We start from the raw sequence: 21,571 nt of genomic DNA, 5'->3' as shown, positions 1-21,571 counted from the left end.
GTAATGAGAATATGGGTCACTGCGCACTGTGTAATGTGAATATGGGTCACTGCGCACTGTATAATGTGAATATCGGTCACTACGTGCTGTGTAATGTGACTGTGGGTCACTGCGCGCTGTGTAATGTGAATATCGGTCACTAAGTGCGAATATTGGTCACTACATGCTGTGTAATGTGATTATGGGTCACTACATGCTGTGTAATGTGAATATGGGTCACCATGCAGCCATTTTCCCAATGGTCTTTCCGCTGCTCTGCCGGACCGATGATGAGGTGAGTAGAATTAAATGGGTGAAGGGTGTACAGCGTGTGGGTCCCCCAGCGACACTTATGTGACATCATATGTAATAGCCATTACAATGTGTGGTATAATATGTAATGGGCATTATGGCATGTGTCATAATGTGTACTGGGCATTCTGGCATAATGTACAATGGGCATCACGGTGTGAGGCATAATGTGTAATGGGCATCACGGTGTGAGGAGTAATCGGCATAGTGGTCTGAGTCAATGTGTAAGGGGCATCATAGTGTGAGGTGTAATGTGTAATGGGCATCACAGTGTGAGGCGTAATATGTAATGGGCCTTACAGTTTGTGGCATAATGTGTAATGGGAATTACAGTGTTTGGTATAATGTGTATTGGGCATTACGGTGTGTGGCATAACGTGTGTTGGGCATAATGGCATGTGGTATACTATGTAATCCCTATTATCCCTATTTTACAAAAAATTGTCAAGCCCTGGCATAATGTGGAATGTCAATTACTGTGTGTGGTATTATGTGTGATGGGCATTATGTTGTGTGGCATTATGTGTAATGGGCATTACGGTGAGTGCCATTATGTGTAATGGGCATTAGGGTGTGTGGCATTATGTGTAATGGCCATTACAGTGTAAATTTTCGGCGCGCACTGTCCCTGTTTCTGGTGTGTGTGATGGGAATAATTAATCCTGAAGCCCATATACATAAAAAAGTCACCTATTTAGTTTGCATTGATGCCCAGTAGGCGGTGATGGACACGCCCAGTAAGCTTTGATGGACACGCCCAGTAGGCCTAATGAACACGCCCCTCCAATGGTGCACCCCCTAAGAAAATGGGCTGCGCACGCCTATGCTCCCGGGTGTGACATTTGACCTGCTGTTTGAACTTTGGTAACTCCTGGCAGGTTGGCGCTCTTAAAGTCACCTAATATTATGAGTAGTGAGTCCAGGTGCTTGAGTTCGGTGTCTGTTATCAGGAAAACTAGCTGCTTTTGGGCTTTTTTTTTAATGGGGGGGGGGGGGAAGGGGGTGATATCCTACCAGGATAGTTGAGGCAAATTGGAATTAGAATGGGATGCATTTGATGGTGTGGGTCTACAGTTGAGGGCTGCATGTTTTAGCCAGAGTCTTTACATCGCTGCACCACCATTCGTTTATGTAGAAGTAGATTCCTCCGCCCTTGGATTTTCCGGAGAGCTCCTTGTCGTGATCGTTCACAGATTAGATAAACTGGAATAAAATCGGTTGGAGAAAGTGCACTGTAAGTTAAATTAAAAAACTTAGGGACCCCATACACTAGGGTGACTTGTCCTTAGGACAGGTCGCCCCCGACTTCCCCCTGAGCTTCCCCGGCTGCTCCCCGGGGGAGCTTGATTAGATTGGCACTTGATGTGCCATTTTTTACATGTGATAAATCGTCTCGATTTATCACATGTAAAAAACCGGGGGAGCAGGGGGGGGGGGCTACAGAGCAGGGCTGCAGGGGGGGCTGGGGATGCTGCGGGGGACACAGGCGGCATAGAGCCGGGCCGAGGGAGCCGGGAGCTGTCAGTGCTAGAAAAAAAAGCCTATACAATGAATGGGCAGCCTGTGATTGGCTGAGCGCTCTCTCTCAGCCAATTGCTGACTGGCTGAGAGAGCGCTCAGCCAATCACAGGCCGCCCATTCATTGTATGGGCTTTTTTTTTTTATTCAGTGCTGACAGCTCCCGGCTCCCCCTGCCCGGCTCTTTGCCGCCTGTGTCCCCCGCAGCGTCCAAAGCCCCCCCTGCTCCCTCCACCGCCGCGCCGCCCCACTAGGTCCCAAGTCGGGTGGTCGGAACGTGCAGCAGGTCCGACCACCCGACGCAGATCCGATGCGCACGGGACCGCGCATCGGATCTGAGGGGACATCAAAACTAGCCAATTTTGGTCCGATTTCGGCCAGATCCGAATGATCTGGCCGAAATTGGACCAAAATCGGCTAGTGTATGGGGGCCTTAACTTTCAAACCAAACACCAGGGGGTGAAATTTAATAGGATGAGAGAATCAGAAAGTGAGATATTTGGTAAGATGTCTCCAGTTTTTTTAATCGGCAATCATTGATACAGCAAAATGAAACTGGTTTTGCAGTATAAATGATTGCCTCTTTTAAAAAACAAGATATTTCTTACCAAATCTCTCAGTTTCTGAATCTCTCATCCTATTAATTTTCACCCCAGGTTACCAATCTAAAGCTGCCAATACTGCTTTAACATCGCAAAATGCAAGTTCGCACCGGGACATCGAAACGTTTCAGTCCCGGCGCGAACATTTATTTTGGGATGCTCCCATCCCCACAGTGAACCGGCATTATTGCTGGTTTGCTGACGTCATCTGGGGGCGCGGCGGGGAGTCGGTGCGTCATTGGGGCGGGTGAGGAGGAGGCGGCGCTTAGAGCTGGCACGGCTCCAAGTGCTGCTGCGGCACCCTGGAAAATGCTGGTGCCCCCTTCTACCTGCCCCACCTGGGGATGCCACACGTTTCCCCAGGCTCTAACTGTGCACTAATCAGAGGGAGGACATTGTTAGGAGGGTTACTAAGCAACCGGACGTTGTACAGCCAAAAAGTAGGCCCCTAAGGGGTTAACCCTGCAAGGGTAGAAGGGCGCGAAAGGAGATGTCCTGGGATTGGAGGGCCAGAGTGTGACGCGAAGAGAGAAGGGCGGAGAGACTGACCTGTAGGCAGCGACCCGGCGTGAACAGGCAGAGATCTGGCAGTGGTTGGCGTGCACTGAAGCCCCGGCGTGGACAAGAACAAGCCGAGGAGTAGAGCAGCTAGCCGCGGCTGGCAGCAGGGGACCGGCGTGAGCAGAGGAAGAGCCGGCAGCGCGAGTGTGGAAGAGACCGGGCGGTGTGAGTGAGCCGCCGCGTCATCCAGCCGCGACATCCTCCAAGCGCCTTACAGTGAGCGCCATCTTGTGGCGTAAAGTAGAAAGTGCTCTTGCCCTAATCATCCTATAAAGGACATTGCAGTCCCTTTATTTGCATTTGGGACCCCTTCCCTTTCGCTTATCCAAGGAAGGACTGTCATCCCTTGTGTCATATTCCTGCGCAGTAAGCAAGGAGAGGCCTCCAACAAACATTAAACCCTTGTGCACAGGTCTGTCTTAGAGACAGTAGGTTACCATAGAAGGCTGGGTACCCAGTAGCATAGAATGGTTAAAGTAAAATATTAATGTGTGATTGCCATTTACCTTATGTTGTTACCAAGTGATAACCTGGATTGATTGTATTTATATTAGAATTGTTTAGGCCCAACAGTGGTTATAGTCGGTTATAGATCCAGACGGTATATATATATATATATATATATATATATATATATATGCAGATGTGCTTTATGGTGTTGTTGTGACCTTATCGTATCACGGTGCATCCCTTTCAGTGTTATTTACGCCTTAGGTAGCCCTGTCTGCTACCCGACCTCAAGTACCCTATTTAATCTTAAATAAATTCCGTTGCACCATTTCTTTGGTCTGGTTCTTGTTCCGTGTCCAGCAAGAAGAGACGAAGAAGAGAATCACAGAGTGCAAGGTAAAGGGGTTCCTGGCCTGGTCATTCCGGTTCACCACACTGCTTCCTCCATAGTGTGAACAGGAAACAGGTCACTCAACCCATTTAACCCGTTCACACTACAACAAACACGGCAACGAACCATAAAAAAGAACACTGCTTTTTTATTGATTCGTATTGCCGTGTTGCTACCCGTTTACGGGACACGGTAACCCCTTTCACATCGCACTAATTACCGGGTCAAACTGGCTTGTACCCGGTAATTAGTTGCTTTGTGAAAGGGGTATAAGTGAGTACTAGAGCACAGAACACTGAATTAACGTATTAAGTAATTATAGGAAGATTCAAACTTCACCGTTAGAGGGCAGCAAATTCAAGGTTTTTTTACTAATTTATTAGCAGATTACTTGTTTATTAAAAGTTTCTTACTATAACACAGCAAATTCTGTTGCACTTTACAATTTAACTCAACAGTGATACAACAAACTGGGTTGTTACAGTCATAGAGGTAGGAGGGCCCTGCTCGCAAGCTTACACTCTAAAGGCAAATAGTCATTGATATACACGGATAGGTATGTTTATATTACATAATGGTTCACCAGATTCTTGGTGGGCTGTATGATAGGGCCCCCATACACTAGGAGATTAACCTGCAATTTGGGCTCTTTTCCTGTTATTGCAGCAATAAATCACAGAAAAAGAACCCAAATTGCAGGTGACTGACAGTGGGTCCGATGCAATACGCGTTCCCGTGCACATAGCACTGGACCCTCCAAGTTGCCCCGGGATGAGAATCAAACTCCGAGGGGAAGAAGTCACGGCAGTGCATGGGGGCCAATACTGTGACCAGAAATGCTGGCCAGGGGTCAGGAGGATGGGAATGTGAGAGAGATAATAAGTCATGATGGGTATGCTTCACAGGGTCAACAGAACGTAGGTTGACAGGCATTAGGTCGACCACTAGTCAACAGTTGCTAAGTCAACACATGAAATTGGTCGACATGCATTGTGTCAATATGGTCATTAGGTCAACATAACCATTAGGTCAACATGAAAAAGGCCTACCGGAAAAGGGTAAACATTAGTTTTTCATGGTATTTGGTGTCTATGTCGTTAAGTCGACATGGACACTTTATAGATGTACTGTATCCCATTGCATTGCTCGCCATGCTTTGGCATGGTGCCTTATTGCCCTCAGCACACTATTATATAATCACTCTATGCCCACTTGGAGAGAAAAGTATGAAAAAAATCTTTTTTTTAAACATTAAAAACTAAGGTCAACCTATTTCATGTCGAGCTAATGAACATGTCGACCAAAATTTATTTCTAACAACACCCCTATCAATGTCACCCAGTGATGCATGGAGAGGAGCCAGCCCCAGTGGGACAGACTGCGGATATGGACCTTCCATCACCAGCACATGGAACCCACATACCCACTACACACAGGGCCGGTGTAAGGCTTCGCAGCACCCTAGGCAAAACTTCAACCTACTCCACCCCCCCCCCCCCCTCCCCCTGTGGCCACCCATACCCACTTTCCAACCCCTTAAGGCATACTTGTGTAACATGCCGGAATGGCAGGGTGGCTCCCAAAAAAAACGGTGGTCCTCCCAGCCCCCCACCCGGAAGGTGGACAAGTCCCCTGCTTTCCCAGGAGGCAATCCTTTGCCACTCACAACAGAGTACAAGGGGGCAGCAAGGCAGGGAAGTATCCCTCAAGGGAAAGTATAGAGGTGAGGTCTTAGAAGTTACACAGCAGCCACCTGCATTAAGTACAACAAGGATCCTTATAGACAGCCTTGATTTTTTTGATAGGCAGACTCAGAGGCACCCCTCAGATCCGGGCACCCTAGGCAGCTGCCTAAAGCTGCCTAATGGTAGAGCCGGCACTGGGTGGCTGACAGAGTGAAAAACAGTCTGGTCAGCTAATAAGAAGCAGCACATAGGACAGCCCCTCCCCTGCCTCACTGCAACTGGTGCTGTTAGTGAGTCACTGGTTGCTATGCTGGTTGGCTCTGCACCTATTGGTAACTAAGCAGTGACTGACAGATTGTGTCAGACATTCACTCGCCACGCTTCGGGTTGGCGTCTATCGTGGGGTGGGGTTTACGTTTTAAATTTTGGGGGTCTAGGGAATATTTTACATTGAATCCAATGTAAAATCGGGTCCCAGGGACCCAATTCACATTTGATTCAATCAAAAAATCGGGTTGGTCGCGTCGATCGCATTGCACGCGACCTAATCGCATGCGATGCGATCGACGCGATTTTTCCGACACGACCACCCCGATGTAAATCGATGTGGCCGTGCTAGGAAACAAGTACCTTTTATTTATAAAGCACTCTTTCTCCAATAGGACTCAAGGCGTTTAACAGATATAATGAATGTAATACCGTACAGGAACAATGAAATACAGAAAAGCTTTTCATTAACTATACTTAAAGGAATTACAGAAATGCTTGAGTAAACAGGAAAGTGTTGAGTCTGTTTTTTAAGCATTCTAGAGTGGGGGCCTCTCGAACTGAGCGGGGAAGTGATTTCCATAGCGTCAAAGCCACAAGGCTAACAACTCGACCCCCAGATAAATTACTGGAGATTCTAGGTACTGCTAAAAGTCCTTCATCTACAGATCGCAGTAATTGGGTGGGACATTATGGAATCAGAAGCTGCTTCAGGTACCTTGGGCCTTGGTCATGTACGGATTTGAACCTCAGTGTTAATCTTGAAAATTATTCACCAAAAAAGCAGTCCATCTGCTCAACAAGTTTTCCCTACAGTCTGCCAACCTTAGATTCCTTCAGTCATTCCTCAGGGGTAGAATTCTGCATCATTCTTTCCTACTATTCTCCATCTGTCCTCTCCACCCTATGCCCTTCCACCTCCTCCAGTCCCAGCCCCCCACTCCGATGTCCATTGCCACAATGCCCAACTTCTCCTTTTCCTTCATACCTTCTTCTCATTCTTAAAGCATGGCCTGGTCTTCTCTGTCCTTATGAAAACCTTCTTTGATCCTTCCACTCTCTCTATCTACCACTGTCTCTCCTTCCCAATGACTCATCTCTTCCCTTTCTTCTCACTCTGCCCTAGACCCACTTCTATCAGGCTCATAGTTTCTCTATTTCACTAAAGCTTCTCTCACTAAGATAATTGTTGACCTTGTCAAGAGCATTTGTTATCCTACGAACTCCCCTGCAACATTTGAAACCATATTGGTCCAACTAGCTGGACCAACATGAAATTTGTATGATTTTTCCTTGTGCAAAAAAAATATTTGTTTTTATAAATGATCTGTTTTTAAGCATTGCCTTCTTTCCTCTGTCTGTTTTGTTATATCTTGTCATATTATTATGTTCTATTACTGTTTTGTTCCAAAAATGGACATGAAATATGCTGGTTCTATATAAGGAAACTGGTAAACCCGCTCGAAGCAAAAGCTTCGAAAGCAAGTCTGCTACATTCTGTGCGCTCGCCACACTATATATTCTCAACTCCACGCCGACATGGATAGTAGGGGAATGAAAAGGTCGGAGGACGCGCACCGCCGCCCCTCGCGGGCTCGCTGCGCTCGCCACGCTTCGGGTTGGCGTCTATCGTGGGGTGACGACGGGGCCATATATAATGTGAAATGGGTCATATTGTCCCATTTCACATTTTTCACATTTTTTTCAATGTGAGATGGACTTAATCAAGTCCATCTCATCTTGTGCCATTATAATGGCACAAGACCGACGCGATGCTCACGATTTCAATGTTAAAATCTTTTTTAACATTGAAGCCTATGGCAAAATCGGGGGCATCGCGTCGGGATTTTTTATCTTAGCCAGCAAAATGGACCTGATTTCAAAGGAAATCGGGTCCATTGTTGGGATCGTGTACCTTAACTTAAAGGTACACGATCCCAATGATTGTGGCCGTGCTAGGAAACAAGTACCAAATAAAATTATTATTATTAATTATTATTATTATTATTATTATTATTATTATTATTTTGAAGGTAAAGTGGTTGAAAAATCCTACTAAAGATAATGAGCAAAATTAAGTGAATTTGACAGGGCACATACTGGAGAATTGTTTGGCAAGGTAGTAGGGGAGATTTTGTTTAGAGGAGCAAGTCAGGAAGTAAGTACTCAACGGAGTGGTAGTAGATTGCAAAGCAGAGGTGAGGGTATGTGGTTAAGATCATAGACTAGAATGACCTTTTCCTTGGGTTTTATGACTGTAAGTGTATTTGGCTCAGGACATTGTTAACATTTCTAATCAAAGAAGCATTGTATCTCCATATAGATTTATCTTCAATTAAAGATGTTTTAGTTAAGTTCTGATGAGGCTTTGTGCAATGGTAAAGCAGAGCTGTCTCCATAGAAACGTGTTTAAAACCCCCAATAAATCTTAGAACAGAGTGTACAGATGTTTGAAATACCATTCTCGGATCCACAATCATTTTTCTGTTATTGAAATAGTCCGGTCTATCCGGCTCACGGAGAACATGCTGAAGTATATTAAATCCGGGCAAAGTGTTCCAAGATGAGATGTTGAAGAAGTTTCCATCTACAGCAACGGTTTGAGGGAACACGTGATTTTCAAAGAGAAAAATCCCAACTCCTGGGTTCTGTTGCTGGAGACTTTCCATCAGGCCGTCCCATGTCTGGTGTTTCATTGGCAGAATTATTTCATCAAGATCATTAAGCAGCACAAACTTACTCCTGTACATGTTCCGATAGACGCAGTCATTGAGTGTTGCCAACTGGCCATAATACCCTATGTCCTTGGCGTCCATAGAATGGTGCCATGCTCGAGCTGGTCTCAGGTATTGGTCAATTGGCCATGAAATCAGCTCTAGAAAACCTTCTGCTATGTAGTATTGTAAAATGTGCTCCACTTGTGGGCTGCAGTTATTCAGGTAGATCATGACCCGTTGTGCCCCCAGTATCCGGTACATCTCCATGGTCTGTATGAACTGTAAGATGTTACTGTAATTCCCAAACATGGTGGAAACGCAGACAGTGAAGTTGGCGGAAAATGGTCTCATGTCCTGGTTTTGTATTTGGAACAGGGGTAACTGCATCATGTTTCCTGTAGGAGATGTATGGACAGATAGGTACTTGGCATTGCAGCCTTGTGGTTCTATACAGACCAGGTCCGTTGTGCCATAGGGAAACCCAAACCGATCAGTGTGTATGTCTATCTGAGCCTGGGAAACCTCCACCAATTTGTTGACGGTACAACAAAACCAGCAGTACAGCTCCTTCACCTCTGTGTGGTGGATAATGCTGAGGATACGGACTGCGCGTTTATTGTCTGTTCGACTGTCCAAATATGGAGCTATGATAAATGTACGGTTGTCACGCAATGGGGTAATAGTATTGGTGGTTAGTCTATGCTCACAGCAGGTACACGGAGGTTTCCAGTGTTCCAACCGAGTGTTCACAGTTTCACAAAACAAAAATCCCAGAATAAAGGTGGCAGTCAGTAAGACAGACAAATATGTTAGGTTCTTCCTGGTGAAGCTGGTCATCGTATCAGGACATGGAACAACTAGAGGAGAAAAATGAGAAGACACATGAGAAGGCGAAGTGATAAATTTATACATCATGCAGAGATTCAGCCAAATTTCCATGCATAGCTTGTTCATAGCCAGCAGGTGGCGCAATGAAAGGTCGACATGAGTTTTTCACAATTTCTTTAATTTTGTGCTTTTTTTATACTTTAATTTACCACATGGATTGGGATTGGCAAAGTGCTTTGGTAGCTGCCAGGGCACCTGTCCTGGAGCATTACAAATGAAGCAAGCTATGCAAGAGGATGTGGTATAGTAATTTGTGCTTAGATGTCGACATTGACACCAAGGAAAATGTGAAAACTGACCTCGACTTTTTCATCTGTCGATCTTTTTTGCGTCAACATTTTTCCTGTATCATTGTACACCAGGCGTAGGCAACCAGTGGCTCTCCAGCTGTTGTGAAACTACAAGTCATAGCATGCTATGCCCCAGTTTTAGCAATACCATACCTGTGGCAAGGCATGCTGGGACTTGTAGTTTCACAACAGCTGGAGAGTGACAGGTTGCCTACGCCTGGTGTACAATGATACAGGAAAAATGTCCACCTGATCTGGACAATGAAATGTAGACAAAAGCGCATAAGTTTCAGATAGCCATGTGTCCTGACTCCTCAGAAGATAATATATATGTAAATTAACCCTAAAAGGAGGAAAAAAATACAATAAATGTAATAAAAAATATTGTTTTTTACGACACTGGTAATACTATTAGCTGTAATTGCAATTGGCATCCGATTCACTTTAGCAAGATATATTATTAATGTTGATAAACAGTATATATGCTGTTTTTAAGATGAATAATGTTGTATTGTATAATGTACATGCATAAATCTGTGTATTATACTGAAGACCAGTGCTGTTGAGAGGTCTGCCGAGCATGGGAAATTTTTTATTTGGGGGGGGGGGGGGGGGGGGGGTAATTGTACCCTTAGGGAAAACTTGACTAGCCCTAGCCCTTTGAGTGCCAACAGCTCTGTGGGATATTGGCAGCATCACTCCCCTTTGTTATATAAATTCGAATGAAAAATGTTGTGTAAAAAAAGATATTTCCTATATAAGGTCATCATTACAGGTCATTGTCATTCAGACATGCTAGGCTGCATGTAAGGCAGCTGCCTTGAGCACCGGCCACCAGGGCCGATGAGAGGGGGTGGGGGGTGGGGCGGGTAATAATTACCCGGGCCTGGGCTTGCTGGAGGGGCCCGGCCTAAGTCCTGGTCCAACCCTTCAAATTCCCCCTCCATCCCTCCAGGGCAGCAGCACACACCTACAGCATGGGCTGTGCTGACAGCAGGCTCAGCATGAGTGTCTCGCCTCCCGCAATTAGGCCACGCGACCTAAATTTTACCGGGAGCCCAGCATACCTCTCAGTGGCCCTGCTGGCCACTGGGGGGGCCGCTCTTTGTTCAGCCCAAGCAGGCCCCAATGTGTGCAGTTTCCACCTGCACCCATCACCAGCTGCAGCCGCCCGCTCAACCCCCACACCCACCACAAGCACAGAGGATTACCTGGGGTGTAGGGGTGCGGGCATGCTGCTCAGCACCGCATGTACTTCCCCCTCCCCCTTTTTTCACTGGTTACCGCAGTTTTCAGTCCGTAACCAGTCTGCCCTGAGTGACCGGGCAGCCTACAGGAAGCTGGAAGGAGGAAAGCAACAACCATCCGCCGCCTCCCGCTGTTAGCGGTATGTTTCAAGCGGAAAGCTGCGGGCCTGCAGCTCCCCTTGCCCTCCGTTTGCTCCCTGGCTGGCAGCTATACCTGCTCCAGAGAGAGGGTACCTACTACATTCAATCAGTATTGTTTATGTTATTTTGCATTGGATACTTATATATTATACATTATATGCTGTGGTTATGCTACTTCTAAAATATTTGAGATTTGACACCCTTTGTCCTGCAATAGCTCATATGTTATATATACGATTAAATGTACCTGTGGAGTCCTTCTGCGATGCCGACTTGGAGGTGGATGAGGATTTACACCAATAAACCGGGACATTGACCCAGATGACTCCACTGAAAAAGTCTGGTGACTTTACTAACAAAAATACGCATAGAATAGGCTTATTCATATAAAAAAATACACCTATTTTATGCGCATTCACATTTTCTGCATTGACTATGCCAAAAATACCGTAATTCGAATTTGTATTCATGGCACATTCGTATATGAATGTATACTGTCACAGGCTGGGAATTCGATGGTAACGTGTGGTGCTCAGGAATTGGGGACTGACCAGAAGATGACAGGTTAAATCCAGCAGGTTTAATGATGGATTTCATATAGGAAAAAACAATAGCAACCTCAAATACGTCTTTGAGAAAAAGTCTACTGTATAACAACAGAAATCAGCAAGTCTTTGCGTGGCAACCAGTGGCGTAACAATAGCCCCGCAGACCCTGCGGTCGCATGGAGGCGCTGAGCATGTGTGGGTGCCGGGGGTCTGCGGGGCTATTGATGCGCTTCCTTAACCTTGCCTTACCCCGCTGACGCTGCTTGCTGTTGCCACCGCCGGGTGTGTGGCCGGGACCCGCAGATCTACGTAAAGTTGTCTGCGGTCCCAGCTCTCCTTCTGGCTGGCTCCTGATAATGGCAAAAATAGCTTTCACAAAATGTCCGCCCCCTTACAGCAGACACTTTTGAGAATGCTAGAGGAGGTTCCTCTAGCATCCTCAAATAGAGTCTGCTGTAAGGGGGCGGACATTTTGTGAAAGCTATTTTTGCCATTATCAGAAGCCAGCTGGACCGCAGACAAGTAGATCTGCGCTGCGGGTCCCGGCCACACACCCGGCGGCGGCGGAAAGCAGCGCCAGCGGGGTAAGGCAGGGTTGACGGAGGGCGGGCTTTATTTTACCGGGAAGAGGGGCGCTGCAGATAATTCTGGCGGGGGGGGGGGGGCGCTGTAATTATAGTTACGCCAAGAGTAGTTGAGTAGAACTGTAATGGAAGCTGGGGATTTGAAGGAGTAAATGGTGACTGTGATATATCCGGAAAGAAGAGTGAAGCTGATAAAGACTATTGGATCCGATGAAAAGAACTGAAAGACTTTAGAATACTGGAACTGGGGCTGGAGGTCCAGAAGGGCCCAGGGACTAGATGCGGTCCAGTGGGAATGGCCAACCTGCAGAGACTGTGATGAGGTCAGAGGCCAGCTGACGTACACTGACAGGCAGGGCAGTGTGAGCACAAAGGCACTACAATATAGTCAGGAATCTCCCCAAGGATGTGCACTGTTCAGGAGACTTTTTGTACTGACACAGAACAGCCTAGGCAGATTCCCTATATAGCTAGAGGGCGGCTTCCATAGGCTAACTCGTCAGAGAGGGGAGGAGAGACCTTGATCTGGCCAATTCACAGTTTGCCCACAACCAAGATGGCGTACTGCTGCGACTCCAGCTCCCTCAGCACCGCTCAGAAGCCGCCCAGACCTCGCTTCCGCCTGTTCGCTCTTGGAGACCGCTGGACACATGCCAGCTGTTGACGGTCACACGGACGGGTGAGTACTGTGCCCGCCATGGCGGCATGTTACAGTATACAACATCGAAAGAATATGAATAGGAATCACCATTTAAAAGAATGGTGATTTCTAATTTACTAAGCAGCAGTATATAATATACGGCTGGTAATTAGCGGGATGCATTTAATTGACACCTGGAAAATACACTACGACTAGGGGTCCCCCATATTTTGTGAACCAGCATCAGGCCCAACCAGCCAGCAGGATAATGCACTCCCGGTGGGAGACTTTTTATACATGTCCCCCAGGCCAAAGCAATACCCCTGGCCGGTCAGCCTGGGCTGGGGTCATGGGGAAGTAGGGACCCCCCAATGAAGGGGAGGGAGGTGGCCACCGGGCTGATAAATGTGGAAAAATAGACATAAACTATTGGGTTCTGCTGTTGAACAAATGTATGAGCTTTCCAGCACCTAGCAGCCAATCTGGAGTCACTAGGTGGCCCATAGCGGTATTCGGGAGGAATATCCGCAGGATGTAAACAAACACGTCTTGCGGCTCTCTTCTAGGGCTGTGGGTGTCGTGTTGGTCAGTTTGTTTTTTTGCCAAGTCTGTGGATTTTTTTATTTGCAGCCTGCACAGATCTGACTGACCCGTGCAGGCTGACGACTCGTATTTGTATATACGGCTGCAAAATACGAGATCGGATTGGCCAGAATACGACTGGCTACGTCAACGTCTGAATATGAATTCGTAAATAGGGCCGCTGAGTAAATCTGCCCTATTTACGATTCGTATTACTTTAACCCCTTCCCGACATATGACGTACATGTACGTCATATGTCGGTTGCGGGGGAATCAAGCCAGCTCACGGAGTGAGCTGGCTTGAAAGAGAGCAGGTAATGGCTGTATATTACAGCCAGGTACCTGCTCTCACGGCCACGAGCGGCGAGTTCGCCGATCGTGGCCGTTTAACCCTTTAAGCACCGCGGGCAAAGCGCCCGCAGTGCTTAAATAGCTGATCGGAGGGGGGGCGCCCCCCTCCGGCGCCAATCAGGGCCCCCCGCGGCGAGATCGGAGGGTGCCGATCGGTTGCCATGGCAGCCAGGGGTCTAATGTAGACCCCTGTGCTGGCCATGTCAGCATTCCTATTACATCCTGCCTGAGGCAGGATGTAATAGGAAGTGCTGAAAATCACTATGTTCAGCCATAGAGCTCTATGGCTGAACCTAGTACAGGCGATCGCGCCCCCTAGTGGTCAAGTACACTAGGGGGCCTTGTAGTAAAAGTTTAAAAAAAAAAAAAAAAGTTAAAAAAAAAAAAAAAAATATTAAAAGTTCAAATCACCCCCCTTTCCCTATTTCACAGATAAAAATAAATAAAAAATAAAAAAAATAAACATATTTGGTATCGCCGCGTTCCTAAAAGTCCGATCTATTAAAATATAACATTAGTTATCCCGCACGGTTAAAGGCGTAAACGGAAAAAAATTCCCAACGCCAAAACTACGTTTTTTTGGTCGCATCGCCTACCAAAAAATTTTTACTAAAAGAGATCAGAAAGTCGCACATATCCCATAATGGTATTAATTAAAAAGTACACTTCAGCCCGCAAAAAATGAGCCCTCACCCAGGTCCGTAGGTGGAAAAATAAAAAAGTTATAAGCCGCAGAACATGGCGACGCGACGCAAATTAGAAAAACCGTAAAATTTTCTATTTTTTTTTAGTGGTAAAACGTAACGAAAACTATATAAGTTTGGTATCACCGGAATCGTAACGACCCATAGAATAAAGATAACCCATCATTTTAAACGAACTATGAACTCCAAAAAAACCGTAACCAGCGCAAAATTGTGGAATTGCGTTTTTTTTCCTTTTTACCCCACATTGAATTATTTCCTGATTCCCCAGAATATTATACGGTATAGTAAATGATACCATTAAAAAGTACAACTTGTCCCGCAAAAAAAAGCCCTCATGTGTCTATATAGCCGGAAAATTAAAAAAGTTACGCTTATTTGAACGCGAGGAGGAAAAAAAGGCTCTACTACCTGCCCACACAGCAGCCACAGAGCACAGTGTCCTCAGAGGTGACCGGATCCTCTCAGCCCCACAATGTACAGTAGGTTACAGTATATAAGAGGTGTATTGGGGGGGGCGATAGCTGTATGAAAGGTGTGAGTACAGTGGGTTAGTGAGAGGTAGGTGTATATTGTATGTATAATGGATGTGGGGGTGCAAAAAGTCGCATGTATGTATAATGGATGTGGGGGGGTGGGTAATAGGCAGGCATGTATGTATAATGGATGTGGGGGGGTGATATGTATGTATAATAGATGTGTGTGGGGGGGTGATAGTCAGGTATGTATGTATAATAGATGGAAGGGTTTATAGTCATCCATGTATGTATAATGGATGGGGGGTAATAGGCAGCCATGTATAGATGTTTAATGGATGTGGGGGGGGATAGGAATATTGGGGTTGGGTGTGAGGGGGGTGATATATTCCAGCAATCAGGATGGCAATGCTGGATTACTGCCGGCATCCCAATTGGTGAGCATGCGGGGAGGGTTAGGGTTAGGTTGCAGGTGGGGGAAGGGTAAGGTTAGACTGACTGGCTGGGGAGGGGGTAGGTTTAGGTACTAGCGGGGGGGTTAGGTTGCAGAAAAGGAGGGTTATCGGGGAGGGTAAGTACCTGTTGGGGTTCCCTCCATCGGGATGCCTGTGTCTGTGTTCTGACCACCAGCATCCTGACCTCCTGTTTTCCATATGTATCCCAGGGAATCTTATCTGAAGGGTTGGTTCCGGGAGTGGTTTTCATTGAGTGATGAGGGATAGGGTTGCCAGCGGCGTTGGTTAGTAGACATGGTGCCGGATGAATTGTGGTGCGAGTCCGGTAGCCGTGCAGGATGCCAGCCAAAGGCAAAACTATACCTTGTAAATGACTGCCCGCTTAAAAATCCTCAGAGTTTGGTTGGCATCCCGCACGGTCATTATTGTCATTGCGGTGTGAGGTGCAGGCGTGAGGGCTGTGGAAGTTCTGAAACATGGGGTGACATTTAATAGAGTCCGATTTTGTTTTTTTGCAATAATTAGTAAACAAAATGGCGTCATTGCATTTTTTCAACAAATCATCCATTTAATAGGGTGCGCAAAGGGCCGTATCTCGCATTTTTTGTGCGATAATTCGCACTTTGTAAATGTGCAGGGAAAAATCGCATTATTTTCGCATCCAGATGTTTTCGCACAGAAAAGTATACAAATCGCTTGTTTAATGGCATGCACAAACGGAAATCGCACTTTTGAGGTGTCTATAAATCACACTTTTTTCAGATCATGTTCTGATGGGTGAATTGGCCCAGAACTATCTTTGGTTAAGTGCACAAATGGTTAATTTGCTCACAGGTGTCCTCATTTTTACTCATAAACTCCCCTACATATACCTCAACATCATTAAGGACACATTTGAGAGTTTTACACATGGAGATTTTGCAGAGTGGTTTGGAGTTGGCTGTATGTGACTTTGCCCATTTGGAGGAGCTGCGCAGGAGGATCGAGGAAGCTGCACGCCAGATCCAGGTACCCCGACTACTGCGTGCTTCACATAGGTATCGTGCTAGGCTGTACCTGGACTCCCTCTCGGATCAACAGGTTGTGGGGATGTTTAGGCTGAACCGTATTAACCTGTTGGACTTATATGAGCAGGTGAGAGATGATTTGGACCCTTACGGGGGGGGGCAACTATGCAGTGTCTGGGCTGCAGAAATTAATGTGTGCCTTCTTCTACTTGGCTACAGGCTCCACTCAGTCTGCGACCTCATGGTGGTTGGGGGTCTCACAAGCCACTTTCTCAAAGCATTTCAATCAAGTGTTACTTGCTTTAAAGAAGTTGTGGCGCACATACATCAGATTCCCACGAGTGGCAGGACCTTAAGGTGGCTTTCTATAGACTTTCAGCATTTCCTAACATGCTGGGAGCTATAGATTGCACACACATTGGGCTTCGGGCACCGCACGTCAGGGGGCACGTCTACGTCAATAGGCGTGGGCGGCACTCCCTGAACGTGCAGGTGGTATGTGATGCTACCCTGAAAATTCTAAGTGTGGTTGCAGGCTACCCAGGGAACTGCCATGACGCCTATATTCTGAGGCACTCAGCCCTCTGGGACCGATTTCAGGACCAACAAATGCCAGAGGTCTGGCTACTTGGTAAGTACATTTTTAATTATTAAAATCTCTACCCTTTATTGGTTGTGTTAAAAAGTGTAATGTAAAAACAAAATTATTTATTTGACTCCTGTGGAGTGTCCCAATAGTCTGTTAAATATACCCACAACTCCATTAAATCCTCATTAACATTACAATGGCCATTAATTGTTGCTAAAATATGGTGATAGTTGTTGCTATAACCAGTCATTACCAACAGTAAGTGTTCCCTGGAGTAATGTGCCTGTTGTTTTACATCTAAAGTGGCACTGTAGTGTGTACTCCTCTGATATGTGCTAAATGTAGGTGGAACCACTCCCTCTACTTTAACAGTTTGACATGCATATTGCTGTTGTCCCACTTACTCATGTTACCCCAATGCACATACCTTACCATATACTGTACTGACCTAATCTTTTCTGTAAAGGTGACTCAGGATATGGGTGTCTTCCGTGGCTCATGACACCTCTGTGATCCACAGAAGACCCTGCACAGCACCGCTATAATGAAGCACATGTTGCCACCCGCAATGTTGTGGAACGCACCTTTGGGGTGCTGAAAAGTAATTTCAGGTGGTATTGCTTTACCACCCAGCAAAAGTAGTGATGATCGTCCAGGCTTGCTGCATGTTACACAACATAGCCCTCTCCCAACCATCCTATGTGGAGGATAACAATACAGCAGTCAAGCAGGAAGCAGAAACTACCACACCTATGGTAGTGAGGGGTACGCAGAGGGGGAATCTGATGCGTACAGAGATCATCAGCCGCTACTTCTCAGGTAATGACATGTGCACTTTATACTAACATGTACCTTTGCTGTAAGTGTCCTCACATACAATATACCAAATACCATATATTTTATACAATATTTAGGGGAGTAGTCAGAGGCCTACAGGCGAAGCTGGTGAAGCTGAGCTATCCCTTGCTGAGTTCATGCTGGTAAGTACATTATTCGCATCTTGTATACCAGTGGTGTATAAATCATGGGTCTCCGGGTGTTGTGAAAATACACGTCCCAGCATGCCCTGACACACTTTAAGCAATACATTCTATCAAATTAGTGCCAGAGCATGGTGGAATGTGTACTACCACAACAACTGGAGGGCCATGAGTTTGACACCGCTATTGTTCACCTATTCCATTTACAAGTAAACCTCAAAAGATCAATGTACACCCATACTTAGACATTAACAAATACCAAATAAACCATGTAAGTAATATTTAAAAACACTTGCATACAATTAAACACAGAGACCTTGGTGTGTCAATACATTTTTACTCATGTATGTGAGAAATAGGCTCCTTTAAGTGGGCCACACATTTTGCAGGGTTTTCATGCCAACAATAACAAGTGCTTAGTAACAACGATAGAAATGTGTTGAAAAATGGGTAATTTTTTGGATGCGTCAGCACGCGCACATCCTCCCTTGGCCCCGGACCCCAGCCCACCCCTGGTCCTAATACTCTGTGGGGGGGGGGGGGGGGAGGGTGAGCCACTCACTGGTGTACTGGAGACACTACTTACAGTAGATGTAGGGGCCCCTAATAAGTTAAGCTCCATATGATTGATTTGACCCTGCATAGCCATTAAGGCATTGGTCTGTGCAGTACTGGCTTGATTTTGCCCAATAAGAGTTTCAGTAAGGGTGGCAATTTGACTATTGTGTTCCCATGGGGCATTAGTAATGTCTGCCAACGGGTGTCCAGGGTAGTAGCCATCCGGACTTGTGTGCCCACAGCAACACGTACACTGGTGGTTAATTTTTTAACTTGCTGAAACAAGTTTTGGATGTACCCTTGTATGTTTCCAATGTGTTGGCTTTGCATGCCCATAAACTCTATCTGCTTACTTTAAAATTTAGCAAAGAGTTAGCTATTTCTGCTGCGGTATTTGGTGTATGTGGTGATTGTGTGGGTGGGGGTAGGTTGGGTGTCACCACAGTTGTTCCCTTAGCAGTCTGTGATGTTGTGATGTTCCTGTGGACACAGATAAATTGGTAAGTAATGAAGCATAGTAGTGCAGTATATGTGCAGTTAGTTGTTACAAAGGAATTTGGAGGGTTATGTCACATAACAATGGGTATTATGTACTTACACATGTACCCCGGGGGTCTGAATACATTCATTTCCGTTGGTATGTAGCCGCAGGAGATGAATGTAATGTAGGATATTGTGTATGTGACATGGGTGTGTACTGTATGTGTAATGGTGTCGTATTTTATTTCATTACCTGCAGCCTCTGGCAAAATGGATGCAAATCTGCTGCAGGCAGGCGTTTAAGCTATACCAACATGACACCTAGGTTTGTGCCCACAGGCATGTTAACCTGTAACAAACACTGCTAAACTTTCGTCCAAAAGCAGCAGTTGTGGAACTACATGGCCCAGCATCATGACCAAATTCTAACTCTGAGCATGCAATTAATGTAGAATGACCTTGCTGGGATATGTAGTTCCACAGCAGCACTATTGTTGTGTTAACATTACAAGAGAGCATTACAGTTATAAAACATTGCAATGTATGTTGTAGATGAAATGTGGGCACACTTACCTGTTCTGGGTGGCGTTGCTGGCCTATCTGTATCGGCCACATGGAGGCCAGGAAGCACCTCTGGTGGGATGATCCTCTTTTTCTTTCTCTCATAGGAGGTGTATGAGACACATTTGGGGCTTCCTCCTCCAGTCCGGGTAGCCTGCTTCAGGTCAGTGGCCATTTTGGTCTTCAGCTGCTTTTTAATATCGTTGAAACGTTTCTTGACATTTCTGATGACACGTTTATGGTTGCTGACTGCGTTGACCACCTGTGTTATGGCATTCCACATGGCCGTCTTGCGCTGTGCAGTGGTTCGGTTGCTATGTTTGCCCAGCAGACTGTAATATACAGGGATAATTGCCCTGACTAGTGTGGCATTTTCTACATAAGAAAAACGCACCTTCCGGTCACTTTCGGTGCGGCCACTTTCTACCTCCTCCTCCAGCTCCTCTATGGCCATGTCCTCCTCCTCCTCCTCCAGGCCAGTCTCAGCCTCCTCCTCCTCCTCCTCCTCACCTCCCTCTTCATCCACCTCAGGCCAGTCGAGGTCAGAGATGTGGCCCTCCTGCAGTTCCTCCTGGGACTGTGTAGTGAAGAGGTCCTGTGTTAGGGTATGGGATGGGGATGCAAGAGGGTCCTCCACCTCCTCCTGCTGTGCACACTCCCTATATTAAGGGGCACAGGCGCCGTTTTGACCTTTGAAAGGTAGTAAGGAGCATGGAGAGGAGAAGAGGACTGTCTGGGAGAGGAGTGGCAGTGAGCGCAGGTGGCAGAGGGAGCAGTGGGCCAGTCACAGGCAGCAGCGCCAGAGGAGCCAGGGGGAGAGGCAGCAGAGGCACACTAAGAGCCAGCAGTGTGAGAGGGAGAGTCAGCAGTGTGCCAGGCAGCATGGCCACATCAAGCCCTGGGCCAGGCCGGACCCCGGAGGAGCAGGCACAGAAAGAGGAGGTGGAGGACCCTCTTGCCTCCCCATCTCATCCACTCACAGGAGGACCTGTTCAGCACACAGTCCGAGGAGGAGCTTCAGGAGGGACACATGTCTGAGGTCAATTGGCCTGAGGTGGAGGAAGATGGAGGTGAGGAGGGGGAGCCTGCCCTGGAGGAGGAGGGGGACATGGCTGCAGAGGAGGTGGAGGAGAAGGCAGAAAGTGGGCGCACCTAAAATGGCTGTAAGGTGCGTTTTCCTACGAGGAAAATGCGGCCCTTGTCCGCGCCAAAGTCCCTGTAGTTGACAGGCTGCTGGGGAAGCATAACAACAGGACCACTGCACAGCGGAAGAGGGCCATGTGGGACTCTATTACAGGCTCAGTCAATGCAGTAAGCAGCCACAAAAGAAGTGTAAGGAATGTTAAGAAGCGCTTCAGTGAAATTAAAAGGCTATTTAAAACCAAGATGGCCACCGAAATACAAGAGGCCACCCGCACTGGAGGAGGTACCACCCAACCCGTGACATATACCTCCTATGAGAAGAAACTCAAGCGAATAATACCACCAGAGGTCCTTCCTGGGCTCCATGTGGCGGACACAGATAGGCCAGCAACGCCACCCCAAGCTGGTAAGTGTTCACACATTTTCATGTACATCATCCATTGCAATGTTTTATAACTGTAATGCCCGAAAGGACTGGTTGTCCAGCTTGCTATCAGCGTGCATGGTGCACCTTGCCCGCAGAGTTGGGTGAATTGCAGATCACAGGCGGAGACTTCTATTCCCCGGTTCATCAGGCAGTGCGGAGCGTGCAGCAGCCTGCACACCACGCACAGACACAGGGTCATTCTCCAGCTCCAGCCATCATCTACCTTCTCCCGGTTCTTGTCCCACCATTTCCCCGGTCCATCAAGCAGCGTGGAGCGTCCATTAGCTGGCACACCACGCATAGATAGAGGGACATTCCAGCCGTCAGCGCTCCTTTCCCGGCTCCTGTCCTGCCACTCACATGCAGTGCCGGCAAAAGAATTAGATGCGCCCATCGGGATCCATATCTCAAGGCAGTGCCTACACTCAATCCTGAGCT

At 46.8% G+C, this 21,571-nt stretch overlaps 1 protein-coding gene across 1 annotated transcript; it reads right to left on the bottom strand.

Annotated features, from left to right (window-relative positions):
* Nucleotides 1–7,860: 7,860 nt before the first annotated feature.
* LOC146036537 (beta-1,4-galactosyltransferase galt-1-like) lies at nt 7,861–9,335 on the bottom strand. Its single transcript, XM_083160514.1, has one exon. It carries the CDS (start codon nt 9,317–9,319, stop codon nt 8,015–8,017), a length of 1,305 nt encoding a protein of 434 aa, XP_083016640.1. The 5' UTR covers nt 9,320–9,335; the 3' UTR covers nt 7,861–8,014.
* Between the last annotated feature and the right edge of the window lie 12,236 nt (nt 9,336–21,571).

Source organism: Crinia signifera, chromosome 9, assembly GCF_055691185.1.
Source record: "Crinia signifera chromosome 9, ASM5569118v1, whole genome shotgun sequence".
Classification (NCBI taxonomy): domain Eukaryota; kingdom Metazoa; phylum Chordata; class Amphibia; order Anura; family Myobatrachidae; genus Crinia; species Crinia signifera.
Note: the sequence above shows the minus strand (reverse complement) of the source record. Positions and strands in the feature narration are given on the sequence as shown.